The sequence below is a fragment of the Caenorhabditis elegans genome, chromosome X, assembly GCF_000002985.6.
Source record: "Caenorhabditis elegans chromosome X".
In the NCBI taxonomy this organism is placed as follows: domain Eukaryota; kingdom Metazoa; phylum Nematoda; class Chromadorea; order Rhabditida; family Rhabditidae; genus Caenorhabditis; species Caenorhabditis elegans.
This window is the reverse complement of record NC_003284.9, coordinates 4,218,177-4,236,856: the sequence shown is the minus strand read 5'-3', so window position 1 is coordinate 4,236,856 and position 18,680 is coordinate 4,218,177. Positions and strand designations below refer to the sequence as shown.

At 34.5% G+C, this 18,680-nt stretch overlaps 2 protein-coding genes and 4 non-coding genes across 8 annotated transcripts; 5 read left to right on the top strand and 1 right to left on the bottom strand.

The window, feature by feature from the left end:
• Positions 1-1,010: 1,010 nt before the first annotated feature.
• rab-37 (RAB family) lies at positions 1,011-9,047 on the top strand (the record flags this gene model as incomplete). 3 transcript variants are annotated; one of them, NM_001373276.3, is made up of 8 exons in its annotated part: positions 1,011-1,101; positions 1,364-1,501; positions 5,647-5,757; positions 6,494-6,535; positions 6,583-6,702; positions 6,750-6,866; positions 7,995-8,071; positions 8,218-9,047. In NM_001373276.3, the coding sequence occupies 6 exons, from the start codon at positions 5,650-5,652 to the stop codon at positions 8,327-8,329; spliced, it is 576 nt and encodes a 191-aa protein (NP_001359998.1). The 3 variants fall into 3 exon arrangements, with proteins under 3 accessions (NP_001359998.1, NP_001300382.1, NP_001041294.1); NM_001313453.4 differs by lacking the exon at positions 1,364-1,501 and having other exon boundaries at positions 1,045-1,101; positions 8,218-8,329; NM_001047829.5 differs by lacking the exons at positions 1,011-1,101; positions 1,364-1,501 and adding an exon at positions 5,485-5,577 and having other exon boundaries at positions 8,218-8,329.
• Positions 9,048-13,529: 4,482 nt separating this feature from the next.
• Positions 13,530-13,605, top strand: W01H2.8. The gene has a single exon (NR_070839.1). It is a non-coding gene; the product is annotated as an Unclassified non-coding RNA W01H2.8 (non-coding RNA).
• Positions 13,606-14,391: 786 nt separating this feature from the next.
• Positions 14,392-14,533, top strand: W01H2.11. The gene has a single exon (NR_102177.1). It is a non-coding gene; the product is annotated as a small nucleolar RNA W01H2.11 (small nucleolar RNA).
• Positions 14,534-15,155: 622 nt separating this feature from the next.
• Positions 15,156-15,237, bottom strand: W01H2.6. Its single transcript, NR_070837.1, has one exon. It is a non-coding gene; the product is annotated as an Unclassified non-coding RNA W01H2.6 (non-coding RNA).
• Positions 15,156-15,237, top strand: W01H2.7. Its single transcript, NR_070838.1, has one exon. It is a non-coding gene; the product is annotated as an Unclassified non-coding RNA W01H2.7 (non-coding RNA).
• A 3,161-nt stretch (positions 15,238-18,398) lies between these two features.
• Positions 18,399-18,578, top strand: W01H2.2 (uncharacterized protein; the record flags this gene model as incomplete). The annotated part of the gene is made up of 1 exon (NM_076319.1): positions 18,399-18,578. The coding sequence occupies one exon, from the start codon at positions 18,399-18,401 to the stop codon at positions 18,576-18,578; it is 180 nt and encodes a 59-aa protein (NP_508720.1).
• Between the last annotated feature and the right edge of the window lie 102 nt (positions 18,579-18,680).

Here is an 18,680-nt window from a genome sequence, read left to right as displayed (position 1 = left end):
ACTAAAAAAATCCAAATATTTTGTGAAATGTTTTATTATAATATTTGGCCAAGTTGGATTATAATAAGTGTATTTAGACTAAATCCCAATAATCAAAAATTACAAAACATTTCCAGTAGACACCTAGATAACAAAGTGTAATATCTGAATACGACGTTTCACGAGAAATGACGACATTTCTCACCGCGCAAATTCTATCTTCTGCAATGATCATTTTCAATTATTTCTAAATTTAGCTCTTACGTTCCTTCTAATTTTTGAGGCGCGCCTACTGCTCTTCCGTTTTATTGCCTTTGTAACTATGACGATGGTGTCTGCTCCGACGTGAAATATAAATGTAAATTGTTTTTGTATTCCCAATTCTTTTTCTACACACCCCCGCGTTTACCTCGAATTTATTTTTCAATATTTTTGTTTCTCACTCTCAGAAAAAATTATGAGTAATGCGTAAAAATGAGTAAAATTAGGGAAAATCCAGAAAGTGCAACTTTCACACTTACAATTCAGTTTGTGAAGTACGTCATAGGAAGTGATTGTACTTTTACAATGAGAAGAGACCACCAACTTTTTGCATAATTGAATCCCCCCACTGAATATTCAATAACGACACATTTTATGCGTTTTTTCAACGGAGCAGCATCATTTAAAAATGCTCAGACGGACGGTTGCTCTGTTCTCCCGGTGCTCACTTACTTCAAAATCAGGATTGCGTTGATTGTTTCGTTTCAAACACATCGACTCTAATATTTTCTGAATGCTCACCAATTTTTTGTGAGCAAGCTTCCTGAATAAACCAAGAAAAATGCGTGTTTTGCTTCTCAGATGGAACGCTTTTTTTTCTTTAAGCATTTTGTTTCTTGTTTTCTTATTTCCTGCGATGCGCTTGCCATCTACAAAAACTTTCAAACTAACTATTACTCAAGCTCACATGTTTTTTTTTCGGCCTTTAATTTTTCTTTCATCTTGTTAAGTTTTTAGAAGCTTTAAAGTCTTAAATTAGATAATTTCAGGTTTTGCTGCAATTTACAAAAGGATACCATTAAAATGCATCCAGTTCGGAAACGATCATCCATTTACCAAGACGTTGACTTAACTTATACGGTTAGTGGTTAAAAATTATTGAATTCAGGGATAAACATCTCATTCTGAACAATTTAATCATTTTTCGCATTTCCTGCTTCTGTAGAAATGTTAAAGGCTTTTCCAAGGTTTTTAGATAGTTTTATTTGAGTCGTTTCTCAAATTTTCAGAATTTTCCCGGTTTTCAAATATTAGAATCTGAATAGTACTTTAATGAATAGTCATGATCTTGTTCCATTTTTACAATATAAATATTCATAAAACATTTTTTGGTCTTGTTCAGGTGCAGAAACTGATATTGTACTTGAGTTGTGCACTACAGTACTCTCTACAATAGCTCCTCCAGCAATTATGTTGATATATTGCACATTGTTTTTTGAGTAGTTTATTGCCTACCCGGAAACGTGTCGGCTGCAAAAATGTAAGAAAGAGGAAAATGAAATCGGCGCTTTAAGATTTTCCGAGCAATTTCATACCTAATTAAAACAAATTTAGTTATAGGAAAAAACCAAAACATTGATTGTTTGTTTGACTCGAAATAAATAAAATTCAAAACGCTGAAATAGTCAGCTGGAACAAAATTATATTTATTTTGTGCTGCGTACCTCTAAAAACCAAAAAATTAAAAACCAAACTTAAAAACCAAAAAAAAAAAAAAAAAAAAATTGAAGCCAAAAAATTTACCGTAAAATTCAAAAAAGTTTTTAAAAAGTAGACTGTGTCTAGTATTATCACATCTCCGTATTTCCAGAAGCGCAAAATGTTGAAAAGTTCCCAACTACCAATTTGTTAAGCCTAGAATGTATTCTTTTCTAGTTGAATCTTTAAAAAAGATTACACCTGAACTGGTTTTTACATTTTATAAAACGGTGGCTTTCAAATTGTAGAATTTAAAAGTATTGATACTTTAAAAGTAACTGATACTTTAAAAGTATCAGTTATTGCTATCTTCACAAACCAATGACTTTGTAATGATTTATCCATTCACCATTCATCTACTTTTTGTCTCTAGGGGAAAATAGTTGCGAATTGAAATTTTTTATGAATTTTGAGTAAATAAACACTAGAATATGACGAAAAACACGTAAACGTATGAAAAAAAACGGGAATGATTTATGAAAACTAGGATTTTTGAATCTATGATTTTGAGGGACACCCATTACATTCTGACAAGTCATCCATCTAAAGACATGCTCCTCAGATTGTCTGACAATTCCTTTTTCCCATTCAGGACAAATTCAACCTTTTTCCTGTTTTTTTTTGTTGTTGTGAGAAAACTGCTCCGCAATCTCATTCAATCTCTCAAACTTTGTTGGTTTTTCATTCTTTTCTCAGAAGTGCATGAATAGCAATCACCTAGCATTTGTTTGAATTCTGATACGGATTTCTTTTTTTTTCCTTTTTTTGCGTTGCTGTCGAAATTGCTTGACATTGTGACAAGTGACAAAATTTCCAATAAGAGCCTCGTTATCTCGTTCAAATATGCTCTTTTGCAAAGGAATTTGTAACAACCGCCCGGTTGTTGAGCAGCCATAGAAAAGGAAAACGTCTTCTTTTTCTTCTTTAGACATGTTTTCCCTCCTCGAACAAAAAACGCGAAAAGAGCGAAAAATGTTTGAGCTTCAGAGTCACGGAATTTTTCAAATTTCAACATTTTCACACACATTGAAGAAGAAGGGAACTGAACTCAAAACTGATAGAGAGAGAGTGTGAAGATTTTTTTTTTCCAAAGCAGCTCTTTATAACTTTCTATAATAGTAAAGAAAACACGAATTCATATGCATTCTGGTCTTTGCAAATGACGTATTATTCACTCGCTTTCGTCGTTTTCTTCTAATCTCGCTTCTTGCTAGTTCAGAAATATGGTGGTAGTGGTAGAAGTGGTAGAAGTAGTGCAATTTATTTTTTCCCGAGTCTCGTCTTCCAATTTGTTCTGATGAAAAAGTGTTCATTGTGAAGAAGGCCTCTTAAAGTACTCCTACCGAGAACCTTTTTCTTTGGAGCTGAATCAGTTCTTGTTCCCCCACTTTCTTGCAATTGCGGTTTAAATCAGAATGAATTCACAACATGAAGTCAGAAAACAAAAAATTGTGTGGTTTAAGCCATGAAAATAATTTTCAAAAACTCAAGGGCTTCATAAAATTAAATTTTTAGAAACTATACAAATATTTAATTTTGTCGTTTGAACTTTGTTGTATATTCAAATATAATCTAAAACTTTTTTTTTGATTCTATTACCGTCATTTTTTGTTGTTTTCTAATATGCTTTTTATGTGCGAAATTCAAGAAAGTGCTATCCTTCAAAAAGTACTGTTTTTTCAAACTTTGATTAGTGCCTATGACAACATAATAATCAAATGTCACAGTAAAAAGTTCAAAAAATGTTTCTGAATTTCATGAGACTTTTTGAAAATAGTTAAGTTTTAAGTTTGAAATTTCAGTACTTCTTAAAACCGATGACCGTTTTGCATTTAACAAAAATTGTCGTTATCCCACCAGGTACCGTATTTTTTAGGGCAAAAATTGTAAAATTGTGCGTTTTGGTAATGGTTTTGATTGTTTGGGAAAATAGGGCCGTTTTTTGGATAGTATTACACATTACTGTAAACACAAAATTTTCAAATTACAAAAAACTGCATTTTTGAAGCTTCTCAAAATAATTTCATTAGACATATTTTTTCAAGACCCCTAACCATAAAACCCTTCTCTGACCACTTTCATTCCGTCCATTTCACAAAATAATGTTGTCTCCCAGAACTTACGTGAATGAGAACAAAAGAAGACCACATACAAAATGACGTTTTAACGGTTCACCCGAAACAGAGCAGCAGTTTTATGAAGCAAGCCACTTTTAAGCAAGCTCAATTTCATGGCTATGCAGACTGCTGCACTCAAACAAGAACAAAGAAAAAAGAAAGAGTTCAATTACTAGGCAAATTGTATCCCGTGGAAGGAAAAACAACGTATTTATTTCAACGTCCAGATGTTTTACTCACCTGTCTCTCTCTCTTTCATACTACGTTGCTCTTTTCTTTTCCTTTAGGTGGCCTTTTTTAACAAAACTTAATTTTTTGGTCGAATACTTTTGGATAATCTCATATTGCTCATTAGCCTTTCCCGTTTTCTCACCCTCTACCCTGACTCTAAGTTGGCTTCAGTTTTCCTCTTTTCGCCGAATTCGTGTGGTAAACCTTGAGGAAAACTTTTTGATTCATGTGATAAGTACGTGAGAATGTTAAAAAATATATTCAAGTTAGTGTAAATCTAGATTACTTTGACATTGTTAAAGGAATTTCCTTGAAGAAAATTATGTATACTCAAAATTGCAACAATGCTTGAAAGTTGGCAATTCACCGAACCTTAATTTATCTGATATTTTTATAAAATAGTTAGTGAAAATATGTTAAATTATTATAACTGTATTGAGATGAGTGGAAATCACATTTTGGGCATTTACCAAACTTCAAATTTCACTGAATTTTGATAATTCGGCAAAACGAAGTTCAAACCTTTGAAAAAAAAAACTTAGTTCAACCTAAGAAAAGTTTTAAGGTAATAAATTCCGCCCCAACACAAAAAAAATCCAGTGATTTTGATCTTTTCTGGGAATACGTATTTTTTCGGCAACTCTTTTTTTTAATTGCCGAAATTTCAAATTTTTTAGCCACTTACTTATTTATAATTGAATTACCGATTATTTTGTTCAAAATTTCACAAAATAAAGCAATTTCTACAGTAGTAAGTTTTCTAGGCGAAACAATTTCTGCCCCAAGATTTAAAAATCTAAAGATAATTTTACACTCTCGTAATTGATAATTTTTCGGATGTTTGATAATTCGGCAATTGCCAAAATTTACAATTTCGGCAAATGTTGAAAAAAGTTTAGATAATTCGCATTTTTGAACTGCTATTGCCACCCATCCCTGATTTGGCATAATTCCAATTGGCGATAAGCAAGAGTAACGGAATTATTTAAATGTACAATATCCACGTTTTACCAATTTTTTGATCACTTTTAAGAAGTTTCATTATGAAAGTTGTGATTTCAAGCTCGTTTTGGGTCTATACGTTCAACGTACTCATAGTCAGACTTGTTACTTCTCCTTTGAAAAAATCTTTAACGTAAACCATTTGATTGTTTGATCCTACATTTCCATTTCTAGTCCTAAAATAACGTCCCAAGTTATTTTTTATTCTCGGTGTAAGACGACGACTCGATTCGCTTTCCTCAGCTCCCGCCAGTCTCTTTTGCTCTCCAATTTGGGGCGGCTCCTCAGATTGCCGCGCTCTCAACGTCTGTCCTCATTGTTCTGAGCCCCCCTTCTACTTCCATTCATCTTTTTATCGCTCCGCCCTTTACGTGCACTATCATTCTCATTTTAAGTTTTTTCTGCGCTCACAACAATGCCATATCAAACAAACGAACATGCTTCGTTAAAAAGCAAACATAGGTCCGAGATGCTAGACTTAGATATGGCTGAGCTCACTACATTCAAGGTAGTTTTTTGCTAGATAGATTAAAAGAAATCACACTCAAGCTGGTTAATAAAGTTTATGTTTTTAAAGGTTATGCTACTTGGTGACAGCTGCACTGGAAAAACGTGCCTTCTGATTCGATACAAAGATGGAGCTTTTCTAAATAACAATTTCATTTCAACAGTTGGAATTGATTACAGAGTAAGTGTAACACGTCAATAGCTTTTTTAGTTAATTCTAGACTATTTTTCTGAAGTCAGTGCACTCTATCAAAAATGATTACTAGAAACCGGTAAAATGTTTGGAAGTAAAAAATGGGTGGAACTTTGATATTCTATTTTTAATCAGATTTTGTTGAGGTTTGGAATAGTTAGAGCTGAAATTTGAAAAAAAACTTTTAAATAATTTTTTTAAGTTGGAAAAACGGGTTTACCTCTATTAATTTTTAATCTGATTTCGTTTCAATGATTCATTTTGTGATAAAGTAAAAATTCAAAAAAGGTCTACGTTTTTCAACAATATTTTTAAAAAAATTCAAATTCTGGAAATTCTGAATAATTTCTCACTTTGATGTGCTAAATATAATTATTTATATCTTTCTTTGAAAATTAAAGTCTGCATTATCAAAATTTTGCAAAACTTTGACATATCCAGTTTAAAGGCACACACTATTTTCCCGAATAGGTCTTGGCACGATCTCAATTATGATACGCGTTCAAATTTTATCAAATTTTTCATTACATAAAGAAAATTGAATTTCTGAAATTTCAAATTTTAATCTGCATAGAAACATTCAGAAGGTATCATAAACAAATTGGTCGGACACAATGTCATGTTCCCGCGAATAGACAGTATAAAATTTGAAAAAATGTCTTATATATGGGAAAGTAAAATTCACTTGAGAAACTTTTGTTGTATAACCTCTTTTATTTTTCAGAATAAACTAATCACAATGGGAGATAAGAAGGTCAAACTTCAGGTATCACTAATTTTTTTTGCAATTTTTCTCCAAATACCCTGCTCCAGATTTGGGACACCGCGGGACAAGAACGTTTTCGATCAGTGACCACATCATACTACCGCGACGCCGATGCTCTTCTCTTGGTCTACGACATCGCCAATCGTGCAAGCTTTGAGAACTGCCGGGTAAGGCTTTGCGAGCTCTTCACTTTGAGTGTTTTTCATATTTCCAGAACTGGCTCTCTCAAATCAAAGAATATGGGAAAGAGGCGGTACAAGTGACACTTGTTGGCAACAAATGTGATTTGCCAAGAGCAGTACCGACGGATGAGGGAAAACGTCTTGCTGAGGTGACTATTCAGTTAGAACTTTTGAAGAAAAAGCTATAGATATCTAATGTAATATGCGGGTGAAGTACCAAAAAGAATGTGTAAGGATCTTTGATTCGTTGCACTTTTCTCCTCATTTTTTGTATCCATTGAATGAGCTGAGAACTGAGATTGACGTTTTACGTTTCTTCCCTATTCGACTCTAATGAATAATTACTTCTCTCAGCCTCCGAATCCAATTTTTTGGTTTGCTTCTGCTATTGGCTCTAATGAACATGGACGACGGCCAAGCGGCTTAGCAGCCCAAACCTACAGACGTAGTGAAAAGTGACATCAGCGTCTGTAATTTGAGATGCTGTGTTGAGTCGGGCGTCTCCATGTACATGCTACACGTTTTTGAGTGATTATTCACTGTGTGCATAGGGGCTTCTACTAAGTAGTAGTGTATGGTAATGAATTATTTAGAAATGTGTACTTTTCACTTCGAAAAAATTCAAAGATTCTTAGCAGAGTTTAAAACATACTCGGTGCAACGAAGGAAAATGAGTAAAATTGGAAGTCAAAAAAATTAATTGAATTTCGAAAGCGAACGTTTCTACAATTAACGAGAGATTTTTTTGTTTAAGTTGGCGCAAAGTTCGGCTGAAATTAATTAAGCTTTGTAAGAAAAAGTTCAAAAATCGGATTACTGGCAAGTTTGGCAATTGTTTCCAAAACGGTGTTGTATATTAGAATATACAAAAATGAATAACTGATAAATACCATTATTAAACTTTTCAAACTTGAAATAATAGAGCATGAAACGTAATGACCGAATATAACTGTCAAAAAGTTTTTTTAAAAATTTTCTTAAAATTTTATAGTTTTATCGATTTTGCAAAACACTTCAAGTTGGGTGTCAACTTTTTATCAAGTTTAAAAAAAAGGAAATTGAAAAACATAATCAGAACATAACACTGAAATATGCATAAAAAATTTCTAAACAAAAGTTTCCTAAAAAAATTGCTAAAGCCCAAGTTTCCACCAATTTTTGACTCCAAATAAACAAATTTCCACATTTTATGAATATTTCGTCATTTTGGCATCCTAGAAATGATTTTCAATCAGTTCCCCGCTTACTGTAGTTTACTCACTCTAAATCTATTTCAGGCCTATCAAATTCCATTCATGGAGACGAGCGCCAAAACTGGGTTCAATGTAGATAGAGCATTCCTCGGATTGGCAGAGTAAGTTCCCTTGTGTCTCCCATTGATAGGCACCAATGGTAGAATGGCAAATATAAAACGACTGAAAAAAAACCATTAAAAGCAAACATTTCGACATTGCAAAAAAAGCAGAAAAATCTTTCAAATATTAAACGTGATTCGTTCAGACGAATGCTCAAGTTGAAATACGGTTTTGTTCCCGGAGGTGAAATGGCGGACACGATTTCCGTCGCCGACACCAAGAAGCCGGAAATCGCCAGATGTTGCACGTTTAATTGAAGTCTCAACGACTGTTTATATTTTTGGCTCATCTACAATTTTTCATTTTATTTTCCCAATTTTCATTTATTTTAAACTCTCATCCACGAATCTCTCCCTGTTAGTGCAATTTCTGTGATCTCATTCTGAGTGTATTGATCCGATGAAAAACAAATATTCTCATCTGGTGGCCGAGTCAAAATGGTTTTTAAAAAACTCTAGAAAAACCTATATTATTTTTGAATTAGGAATCATGTACCAGTGGCAAAACTCAGACTATTCTGTAAATTTCATATATTTTTTCCGACGCGAACGCTATTTTTGTATTTACAAAACAAATATAATATATCACCGCAAAATGTTTTAAATGATTGAATGTCAAATGAATAAAATAGTTGCAAAAACAAGAAGTATTTGCAAATATGTCAAGTTATGGATTTTTGTACTTTATGAAAACTTACCTGTTTCAAATTAGTTCCATAATTGGAAACATCTTATTTGTGAAAAAGTTGTTTTAATCTTGTCTTATTCTTAATTCTGCGATTTATATTCAAAATTCTCCAGCAAAAGAATGGGAGAGGCAGTTTTGACCTCTGTGGATATAATTTTAAGTCCCGCCCAGTTATTGTCTTTTTGTACACTTTTCATCAATATAACCAATATGTTCTTTTTTATTCGTTATATCACAGTTAATTTGCGTTGTGCGCATAATTTTACAATAAATGAACATAAAACAAAATCTCCATCGAATAATATATTTTACTTCACATTTCAATATACACACAGAGAAATAAATAAATATGAAAATGTTTAGCTAAACTTTTTCAAAAATTTGTGATCAATGTTTATTTTTTACCCATCCTCTTCTCTGCACGTTTTTCCAATAAATTATTCGATGTGGTATATATCTAAATCGTCTTAAGAATTTATCTGCAGTTATTAACAAGCAGTTTACTAAAAATTCCGAAATTATCCATATCTCTTGAATATCACATTTCCGACTGAACAAATTCACAGGAAATATTATAGGAAACACGTTTCCTTCAACCTGTGAATGTTTGAAAGTGCATGATATGTTTTTTTTTTGAGAATTTCACACACTTGTGCTTGAAAATTGATGACTGAGAATATGATGACCTCACAGCGATCACAAAACTCTAACGGATTTCTATTCAAACATAGACTTTGTACTATTTGCCCTTGCACCCTTGATGCAACTGACATTTATGTCTCTGTCTTTTGTTTCAGATTGAAAAAAAAAAACGTAGGTTTTATGTCAGTGAAGACAGATGTTTTTCATGGCCTTATGACGTGTGGGATAACAAGAAATCTGGTTTTGGAAATTATTTCTACCTCAATGACTGAAGTCTCAGCAGACTTTTTCATCAATGTTTTGTGAGCGTTGTTACTCGGTGAGTCTTGAGAATTTCAAAATTTCCAAATTTGCTCAGTTTTTATTCTGAACTTTTTCTAATCTGAAATGTATGTTTTGCTTGAAGGGGTGTTATGGAGAAATGACTGAAACTAATCATATTGCCCTAAAAAACCAAATACCGTATTTCCCTTATTAGTCGTGCACTCCCACGGACCGATCGAAAATTAGTCTTGCAGCCTCTGTTAGTATTGCATGCAAGACTAATAGAGGAAATACGGTAATAGTCTTGCAGCCCTATTCTTGCCAGACCAGCAGCATTTTGCGAAAATTTCAACAATTTCGCCATTTTTCACTTAAATTAATTTTTAAAGTGTTCAAATAATTGATAAAACAATAGAAAATTATGTATTTTGCATAATTTAGCCTGTTTCAAGTCAAATTTTTGACAATAAATGTTGAATTTTACAAAGCTATTGGATCTTCGAAAATTAGTCTTGAAGTCTCTATTAGTCTTGCACCCCTACGGGTCAATCGAAAATTAGTCTTGCATGCAAGACTAATAGAGGAAATACGGTATCTTAACAAACCTTTTAAAAACTGATTTATTTCGAGTCAAAAACCGGTGCGAACTCGGGTTTTACCAATCTTTTAGAACTCGTCAATCAAAAAAAATTGTTTAAGTCAAATTATGATATTTGGTCGTTTAAGAATCATATAAATCGGGTTTAATTGTTTTCCCACTGGCCTTACTTTTAATTAGTTCACCATTAACATGGTAACAATTATTTTATTCAATTCTAATAGTAAGAAGTTCGAAAATTCATATAAAATCTGTTAATATTTTATTTTATTGTTTGAATTCTAAAACTTCCAAGTTTTACAAACACTTTACAAACACGAATTATTTTGAGAGTAGAAGATTTAAATGGGCAGAAAACTACCGCGATTGTTTTTCATAGTTTGAAAATAATTAGAAGTATGAAAGTTTCTTTTTTAGATTTTATGAACTTTAAGCTTGATTGAAAGGTGTCAGAGTGAAAATATAGCAACACGCATTTTTTTGGCATGCTGAACTCTATACCATTTTTAATAAATAAGTTCAAAAAAGTGAAAGCCACGAAAATTAAACGGTGTCTACATATTTCTAAGAAATTTATTATATATAAAATGTTTTATTCTCCCGTGGTTTTCCCGTGGTCATCGAGCCGGGATGTTTTTGACCCGGGTGGCCGACAAACAACATTTTAATGGAATGGAAACGACTGTCCGGCTGCCCCAATCACGAAAACATTGATAACTATTGTATTCTTTCACGTCTCCCAGAGAGCGTAATAAATTATTATTATTATTATTATTATTATTATTCATTTATTCACGTGAAATGACTGTTAATGCATGTTTAATTATTTATTTTAAAGATTTTTATATTGAACTACAAAGAAAACAATTTAAAACTGGTTTTTTTAATCATAAAGTTTTGAAATGAGGATTTAAAATATTTTCTTACTGCCTTTTATACAGTTTGGGATTTGAATGAATTATAGTTTTTTTAGGTACATTTTGAGTTTCTTGGCATTAAATTGATTTCACTTTCTCAAAAATTGTGTTTCCCCCGTTTTTCATACCAAGGTTTTCAGTCACATTTTTCATTTTCTCGAGTGCTCCCCGCCGGATTATCACATTCATTGATTTTGGGCTGTTTTCAGTAATATTTACGCCGAGAGGCTTCTCTGATCGTTGCTTCCTCTCATCCCAGCTTTCATTTTCCCTTTTCATTAACTTCCCTCCATTCTATTTTATTGACTCTTTTACTTTTATTTGGTAGAGTCCCCCGCCGGGGTCGTCGCGTTCCTATCTGTCTCGAGACACGCCTGACTTTGGTTGAACAAAGAGGAAAAGGAACTAACAATCAAATAAGATAACTTTACTTTAAACAACGGAGTATTGCACTTTTCATGACTTTTCATGATTCATTGATTCAATTGCACAATGCTCACACAACGGCTCACAGCGGTCGCAAAGTGTGCATTGTGCTCACTAAGGTCACTAAACCCACTAAACTTACTAAGATGCACACATCTCGAATTAACTATGACAATAGGAATGTTGTTTTTAACAGATGCGAATTAATCATTTCTTGCCTATTTTTGTTAGATTTCTTTGACATGTTCACGAAAGTTTTACTTACTATTAGAAATGTTCAAGAATTTTATTCTTAACTGTGGATTACTATATTCAAAGGTCACAATTCTATGAGGCCTACATTTACCAGTGTTTACTCCTTTTTTACTACCTTATTTCTTATGAGCTTGCACATCTATTAATCGTTGATTTCTCATAGATCGACCTAGTCTGCTTTTGTTACTAACTTCTGAAATGAGGATTAGAAAGTTTTCTCCGTTTTTTTTAAATGACATGCTCTGCATAAAATCAATGTCTCATCTTTTTCACGAATTCCTCCCCCCCCCCCCCCCCCACGCTTTGTCTGAAAAAGTCTCGTCATTCATCCGTACGTCAAACTTCTAATTCAGTGGATCGATGTCTGATTCATGATCACTTCGTGTGCGCCATGTTTTAATCCGAGATGGTGTTTCTTGATGGGCAACAATGTAGAGCATAATTAGATGTGATTAGCTTGCATTTCATTATTGGATCATTGGGCCTATTCAAAAACCAGTTATGGCCACCCCCCATGAACATTGTTTTTTGTTTTTCTCCTTCTCGCCGATTGTTGACAAGTGGGTGGCTTGAAAAATCTAGAAAATAGTGAGGCAGGTGAAAAACTTTTGCTTCACGATGAAAATAATGAAAATATAGTCTAATTAATATTATTTTTGTTGTTAAGAAGCCATTGTTTTTGTATATCTAAACTCCTAACTATACTAAGTCAAGAATTATGTGTAAATAAGTTATCAGCATAGCAACCAGCTAACTGGAAATCAGAAGCAAGGTTAAAAATTTTTTTCTCGTCTCAAAAATAACGTTTTTAGCATTTTTCTCTAGGTTTGGTTAGAAATGATAAGAGTTTTTGATGAAATTGTTATAGGTGTAGTGGGGAAATTTCCATTAAAAAAATGCCAAAAATTGTTTTTTTTTTCAAACATACAGTCAATAAGGGGCAATTGTCCCCAGTTTCCACCTAGCATAATTTTAAAAAACGACCAAAAATTGTCCAAACGAGTTTTAAACTTTTTGAGCATTACAATTTATCAGTGTAGCAATGTTGGATTTTTAACAACAAAAAAATATTTTTTTTTTGAAATAGTTTGATAATTTACCAAAACTTGAATATGAAATTTTCAAAAATCTCAAATTTTCGAAGTTTTTATTAGGATATATATTTGGTCATGTTGGACTGTAATAACTGTATTTAGAGTCAGTTTCTATTGCCGATGCTTGCTCCAAATGATATCCCTTAAAAATTTAGCAATTTACGAAAACGTTGACTGACTTTTTTTTGTTTGAGTTTTTAGTATGATACTTGGTAAATGTATTTAGACTAAATCCCACTGACAATAATTAATTTTTATGATCCTTACTAGTTACCAAAACCTCGACTAGAAGTTTTTTACAAACTCTCTATTGATTATCCACTTTCCAAGAATCTTCCACTTTGAAAGTAACTAAACGATATTAATGTTACACATTTTATAATTTTTTTACGTTGATTTTCATATATTTTTGTATTTTCGGTTTGGAAAAAAGCCTAACTTTTTTCCTGCAGTTTTCCCAATTTTCGCCCAATGAGATATTATCCACAGATTTTAAATCCCAACATTCAATCGCTTGCTATAAGGAGGTTTTTCCTTACAGTATCCAACGTCGTCGTCTGAGTGCTGTATTCAACCGTCTTAAAGGCATTTTCCATCAAAAGGGCCCATAATTCCGACATTCGAAAAGACGGCCGCAAACGCATACACACTCAAAGGGAAGACAGCCTCGGGCCGCCGACGTCTGTCCCTCTTCTTTCCTCTTCTTTTGAGTTAGCAGACGGCGAGATTGTCACTTCTCCGCTTCTCTATCTCTCAATGTCCTCTATGCTTACTCGTTTTGTATGCAAACTTTTCCATATCTCGCTCTCTCCATTCCTCTTGTTGTCTGGCGTCTATCGCTCTCTCTCCGCATGACAGCCTGCGTTTATTGTGCGACACAATCTTGCATGTGTGGCCAACTGCACACACAGGCTCTTGTCACCTGTCTCCGTCTCTCGATCACTCATCTTAAGCCGTGCGCTTCGCCTCGTCTGCGTCTCCGCGGTAACCATCACTTACACGCTTCGCATCGTCGCTGGCTTTGAGATGGTCTATATGTACACTACACACAAAGAGCGCGTTTGCTACGACGCGCTAGCCGTACGACGTCTCTTGCTTAATACGCTCTTCTGTCTGCGCCCTCCGCTGACAGAACGCTGCCTTCAAAATGGTACCGTGTGTTTAGGTCTCTTCAAAACGCGTGTTATTTCTTTGCCAGGCATCGATCAAATCGTGTCTTGTCGTTCAAAGGCCTAGTCAAACCCATAGACTATTTTCGATTCAACTGGATCTCACATCTGAATCCACCATGAAACCCAAAAAAAGTTTAGGAATTGGCCCCGTCCGACACCGGTAGGTCCCTTCTGTGCAGCACAGAACCTAGAGCTCCTACTATCTCTACACACACACACCCATTCTCCCCCGTCTCTCTCGCTCTACACACCCATTGCCCACTTGCTGCATTGGACTTCTGAATCTTCATGAGAGCTACAGTAGGCCTGGGTGAGTCATTGGTCCAATAAAACACCATTCTAACCACGCCTAGAAGATATGATTCCTAGAAATTGGCTGACATCCCATAATTAATACCTTCATCGCAAAAAAAAAGATCAAAACATCTGAAATACCCACTTTTTCATAGAACTCGAATTTGAGGTTCATCTACAAGTAATTCTAAAATCTTCGATATCCTAGTTCAACCTTGCTGTAGATACTTTTTTTTTCTTATGACCATATGGTGTGTCTACACAATTTATCATGAAAAAAAAACAATAAAAAAGATAATAGATCCCATTTTCCCATATTCATCATAATTCTCAAATGCCTTTGATAAGATATGATTTTCTTCCTTCCTTTTTCTATCCTAGATTACTTTGAGCAGTCATGCCTTCCTTTTCACAATTTTCCATTTCCTTATGTGTACTACCAACGATTCCCGATGGCGCCCTCGATTTTCTAGGAACAAGGTCTCGTCAGCGTCGGTAGTTTGTCTTCTTCCAATGGAGCGCTTAACCTTGACTATGGTCCAGTTTCCTGCTTAGAGGCAACCTTCGGAACTGTCGATTTACAGTATGAAACACGATGTCTAGTATGTATTTAGAAAAATTTAATTTTTTTTCCAGAAATTTTGTAGGCAACTATTTTATGTTTTTTTGCCTTTCCTTTTAAAAATTTGTTAACCGTCTCCAGTTCTCATTGAATGACGTTGTCGGGCTTCTTGTCGGGGTGCCTATTATTGCTCCACCCCTTCTGGCTGCGTGGTTGGGCCATTGAAGGCCGTCTTCTCTTGTGAGCATTGGGACGGCCAGCTCTGCATATCCCATTCTCAATGTGTGTGCCCTCTCGTCGTCCGATGATAGCTCGCCTTTAAGTTTTTTCTTCGCCATCCATTTTCAACCGCCCAACTTTTTTTTTAATGACAAACGGCTTTTGTTTCAGATGACACGTGTTTTTTGGTAATGCTGCTTCCTTTTTTTATGGGAAGCTGTAATTGAAAGTCGTAGTTTTTGAATTTTCCAATTGAAATACAATTTAAGAAACTTGAAACTGTCAATATTATCAAAATATAAAAACTGTCACCTCAAATTTGACTGCAGAAACGCGCGCGAATTTTTTGCTCTCGATTCCGCATGCCGAAAAAACAGCTGGGACCACGGTCTCGCGGGTGATGACAGAAGCGGGAGAAGAGAAAACGTAAGAAACAGCAGTTTTTGCGTTGTATCTTCGCATTTTCTCGACTCCCGTTTCTGTCATCACCCGCGAGACCGTGGTCCCAGCCGTTTTTTCTGCATGCGGAATAGAGAGCGAAAATTTAAAATTTCGCGCGCGTTGCTGCAGTCAAATTCGAGGTGACAGTTTTTATATTTTGATAATAACTTTTGGTAACCAATAAAACATTGCGGTACTAGATTTAAAAAATTCATTAACAAAATAAGCCTATCTTTTTAGAATTGTTGTCTCTATTTGTAATATTTTGTCATATTAAAAAGCATAGTAAAATCTGAAGTTTGGTTTAAAAATGCGAAAATTCAGGTAGAAGAAAAATTATGTTATTGATTTTTCATGTGCTCAGGTTATGCCTACTTTTTTCAAATCAGTTTCCACATTTTACAAAAAGCCATAAATATTTTCCTTTCACTTAAATCGTTTTAGAATACATCAAAAAATCGATATTAGGCTCCGCCTCTATCTAGGATATTTGGTTGGGCTGAACCAAGTTTTCTCACACTTTGTGAATTTTTTTGTATTTCCCTTGTATATTCCATGTGTTAGACGTTCTTAAAATATACTCAGAATAGATTAAAGCATAAATCCCACAATTTTAAATTTTCTGAATACTGTATCTTTGACTCGAAATATGGGTGTTTCTGTAAAACGGAAGAGCTCACGTTATCATAAGTTTCTCCCTGTGGTGACCACAAAACTAACGTGTTTACTGAACCACTATATTTATTGGGCACACAACACTTGCATACATATAATTTAAAATGTCGTGCCAAATTTCAGTTGAAATTTTTTTCAATTCAATTTTAATTAGTGGTTTTTCTTTGTTTCAGTTCTACGATGTCACTTGTCATGCTCACGCCATGTAACATTTGGAAGTAGTATTTTGGACAAAAAAAAAGTTTTTTTTTTGGCAACTATGTCGAATTGAAAACGTCCATAACTGCCTCTTCCCCCTGTCTGTTTTTGTGCGTGGTGGTGTGTTCACTTGTATAAGTAGTTGTGTGTGATGGAAGTATTAGCCAGCATGGCGACTATTGTATTGAGAAACTGGTATACTGTACATTGTTTTACAATAGACTTCTTCAGACCTCAGGCGATTTTCAATTTTATTCCGGTTTTTCGAATGCCCAATGTCCAACTAACTTAAGGCTCTGACAAGATGTCCTCAATCATCTTACATTTTCTTTTTGTATTTTTTTTCCTATATTTTTGCACTCTAACAGACCAGGCCTCGATCGGTTTAATGGTACCCTTTTCCGAGTCCTTTCACCATCTGGACGTTTTTTACACAGATCCGACCAGACGCCCTCGATGAATGGATTGGTCTGTTCGCGAAATGGACATCGCCCCGTCTTCCTGTTCCCCTTTTTTTCCTTCACCCGATTTCCAAACCGGCGATTGGACGTCGTTGCCCAATATTCCTTACATCTCTGTCCAGACTGGCTGAACAGACACAACTTTGTCAGTCTAATTCGTGGCGACAGGAAAGACTCAGTCAGGTGGCGAGCATTTTTTTTTTGGCAAGTTGGTCACGTTTTTGATCAGTAAAAACTGATGATCAGAAAAAAGCTTTTAGATTCATCACAAGTTATATGTTTTCATTGCACTTTATTTTCATTTATACTATAGAGCCTGATAATTGAAATTTATTTGATCTGAATTTTTTCACACCAATCTTTTTTCTTTTTTCTTCTCACAGTATTTTCTTCACATACTTGTTTCTAACATTTTCCCACTCAGAATTTTCAAGATAGGGCCGCCGCTGCCAGCAAAAATGTTTTTTCTCTTTCATCGATCGTCTCAAAGATTGCTTCCTGCTCCATCCATGTCAACAATTCTGCTTTTCCACCCCCCCCCCCCCCCCCTCCTTCGCCAAGTTTCGATCTACCTACCATAGGAAACACTTTTTTCTGCTGATTCATTTTTATTTCTCGTCCAACACATTGTCTTCACATCTTTACATCAAAACTTTCCTTTTTTCCTATTTCTCTTCCCTCACACTTGAATGTTCCTTGATGAAATCTCACAAACCAAAAAAAAAATCGATAGAATTTTCAATTCCATTTCTTTTTTTCAATTCTTTTATGACGCAAAAACTTATACTTAGGATAATCTCTGACCGATTTTTCATACAGTCTACCACGAGCAGCAAATTTTTGAACTTCAGTTTGGTTTTGATTTTTTTTTAATTGCCAGAATATTTGCCGTCCATGTAAAAGATTGACTACGGCCAGTAGTTTAATTGTTAATAATCATTTTTATGGTGCTAAAATTACCAAAAAATCTTCCAGTTTTATGTTTCAATTGTGTTTGAAATATTTATATTCCAACATTGTAGGGGTTTGAACATGCGATAATGCTTTAATTTTCTTGATAAGTGACGCTCACTTTTTGACTCAAAATATAAAATTCCAAAATTGTTCAAAAACTTTTATATAATATATTTGAACAATTTAGCATCATAGAAATGGGTTATAATCATTTTTGTCATTGGCCATACGTCACCATTAACAATTTTAGGCGCTGTTCTGTTTTTGTTTTGAGTTCTTATACCAATACCCGTACAGATTACAGTAATCTCTATATTCCTTCTATATTCCTTCAACAAAACACGTGTTTTTCCTGCAATCAGCCGACCCGGCAACCGAAAAATATTATGCATTGAAAGGAATAGCGGGGAAAAAAGGCAGAGCATGAAGACGAGGAGCACACAAAAAAAGACGAAGGAAGAAAAAAAATGCGAGAGGGAGAGGCTTGCCAACCAAACCCACGTCGTCTAGTCTGGGAGTGTGAAAAAAAAAATTTTCGCCCGCCCGCCGCCGTCGCAGCCCGCTGTCAGTTGAGAACCACCAGCGGCCACTCGACACCGGCACCGACGACACCCGATGCTCCAAAACGCGCATCATTTTCATATTGATCACAAATTCCGAGAGAGAAGGAATGTTTTAACCAAAAACAACAGATTCGGATTACTTCTCCCATCGAACGTTCTGTATAAATATTGTTTGGAAACACGTGG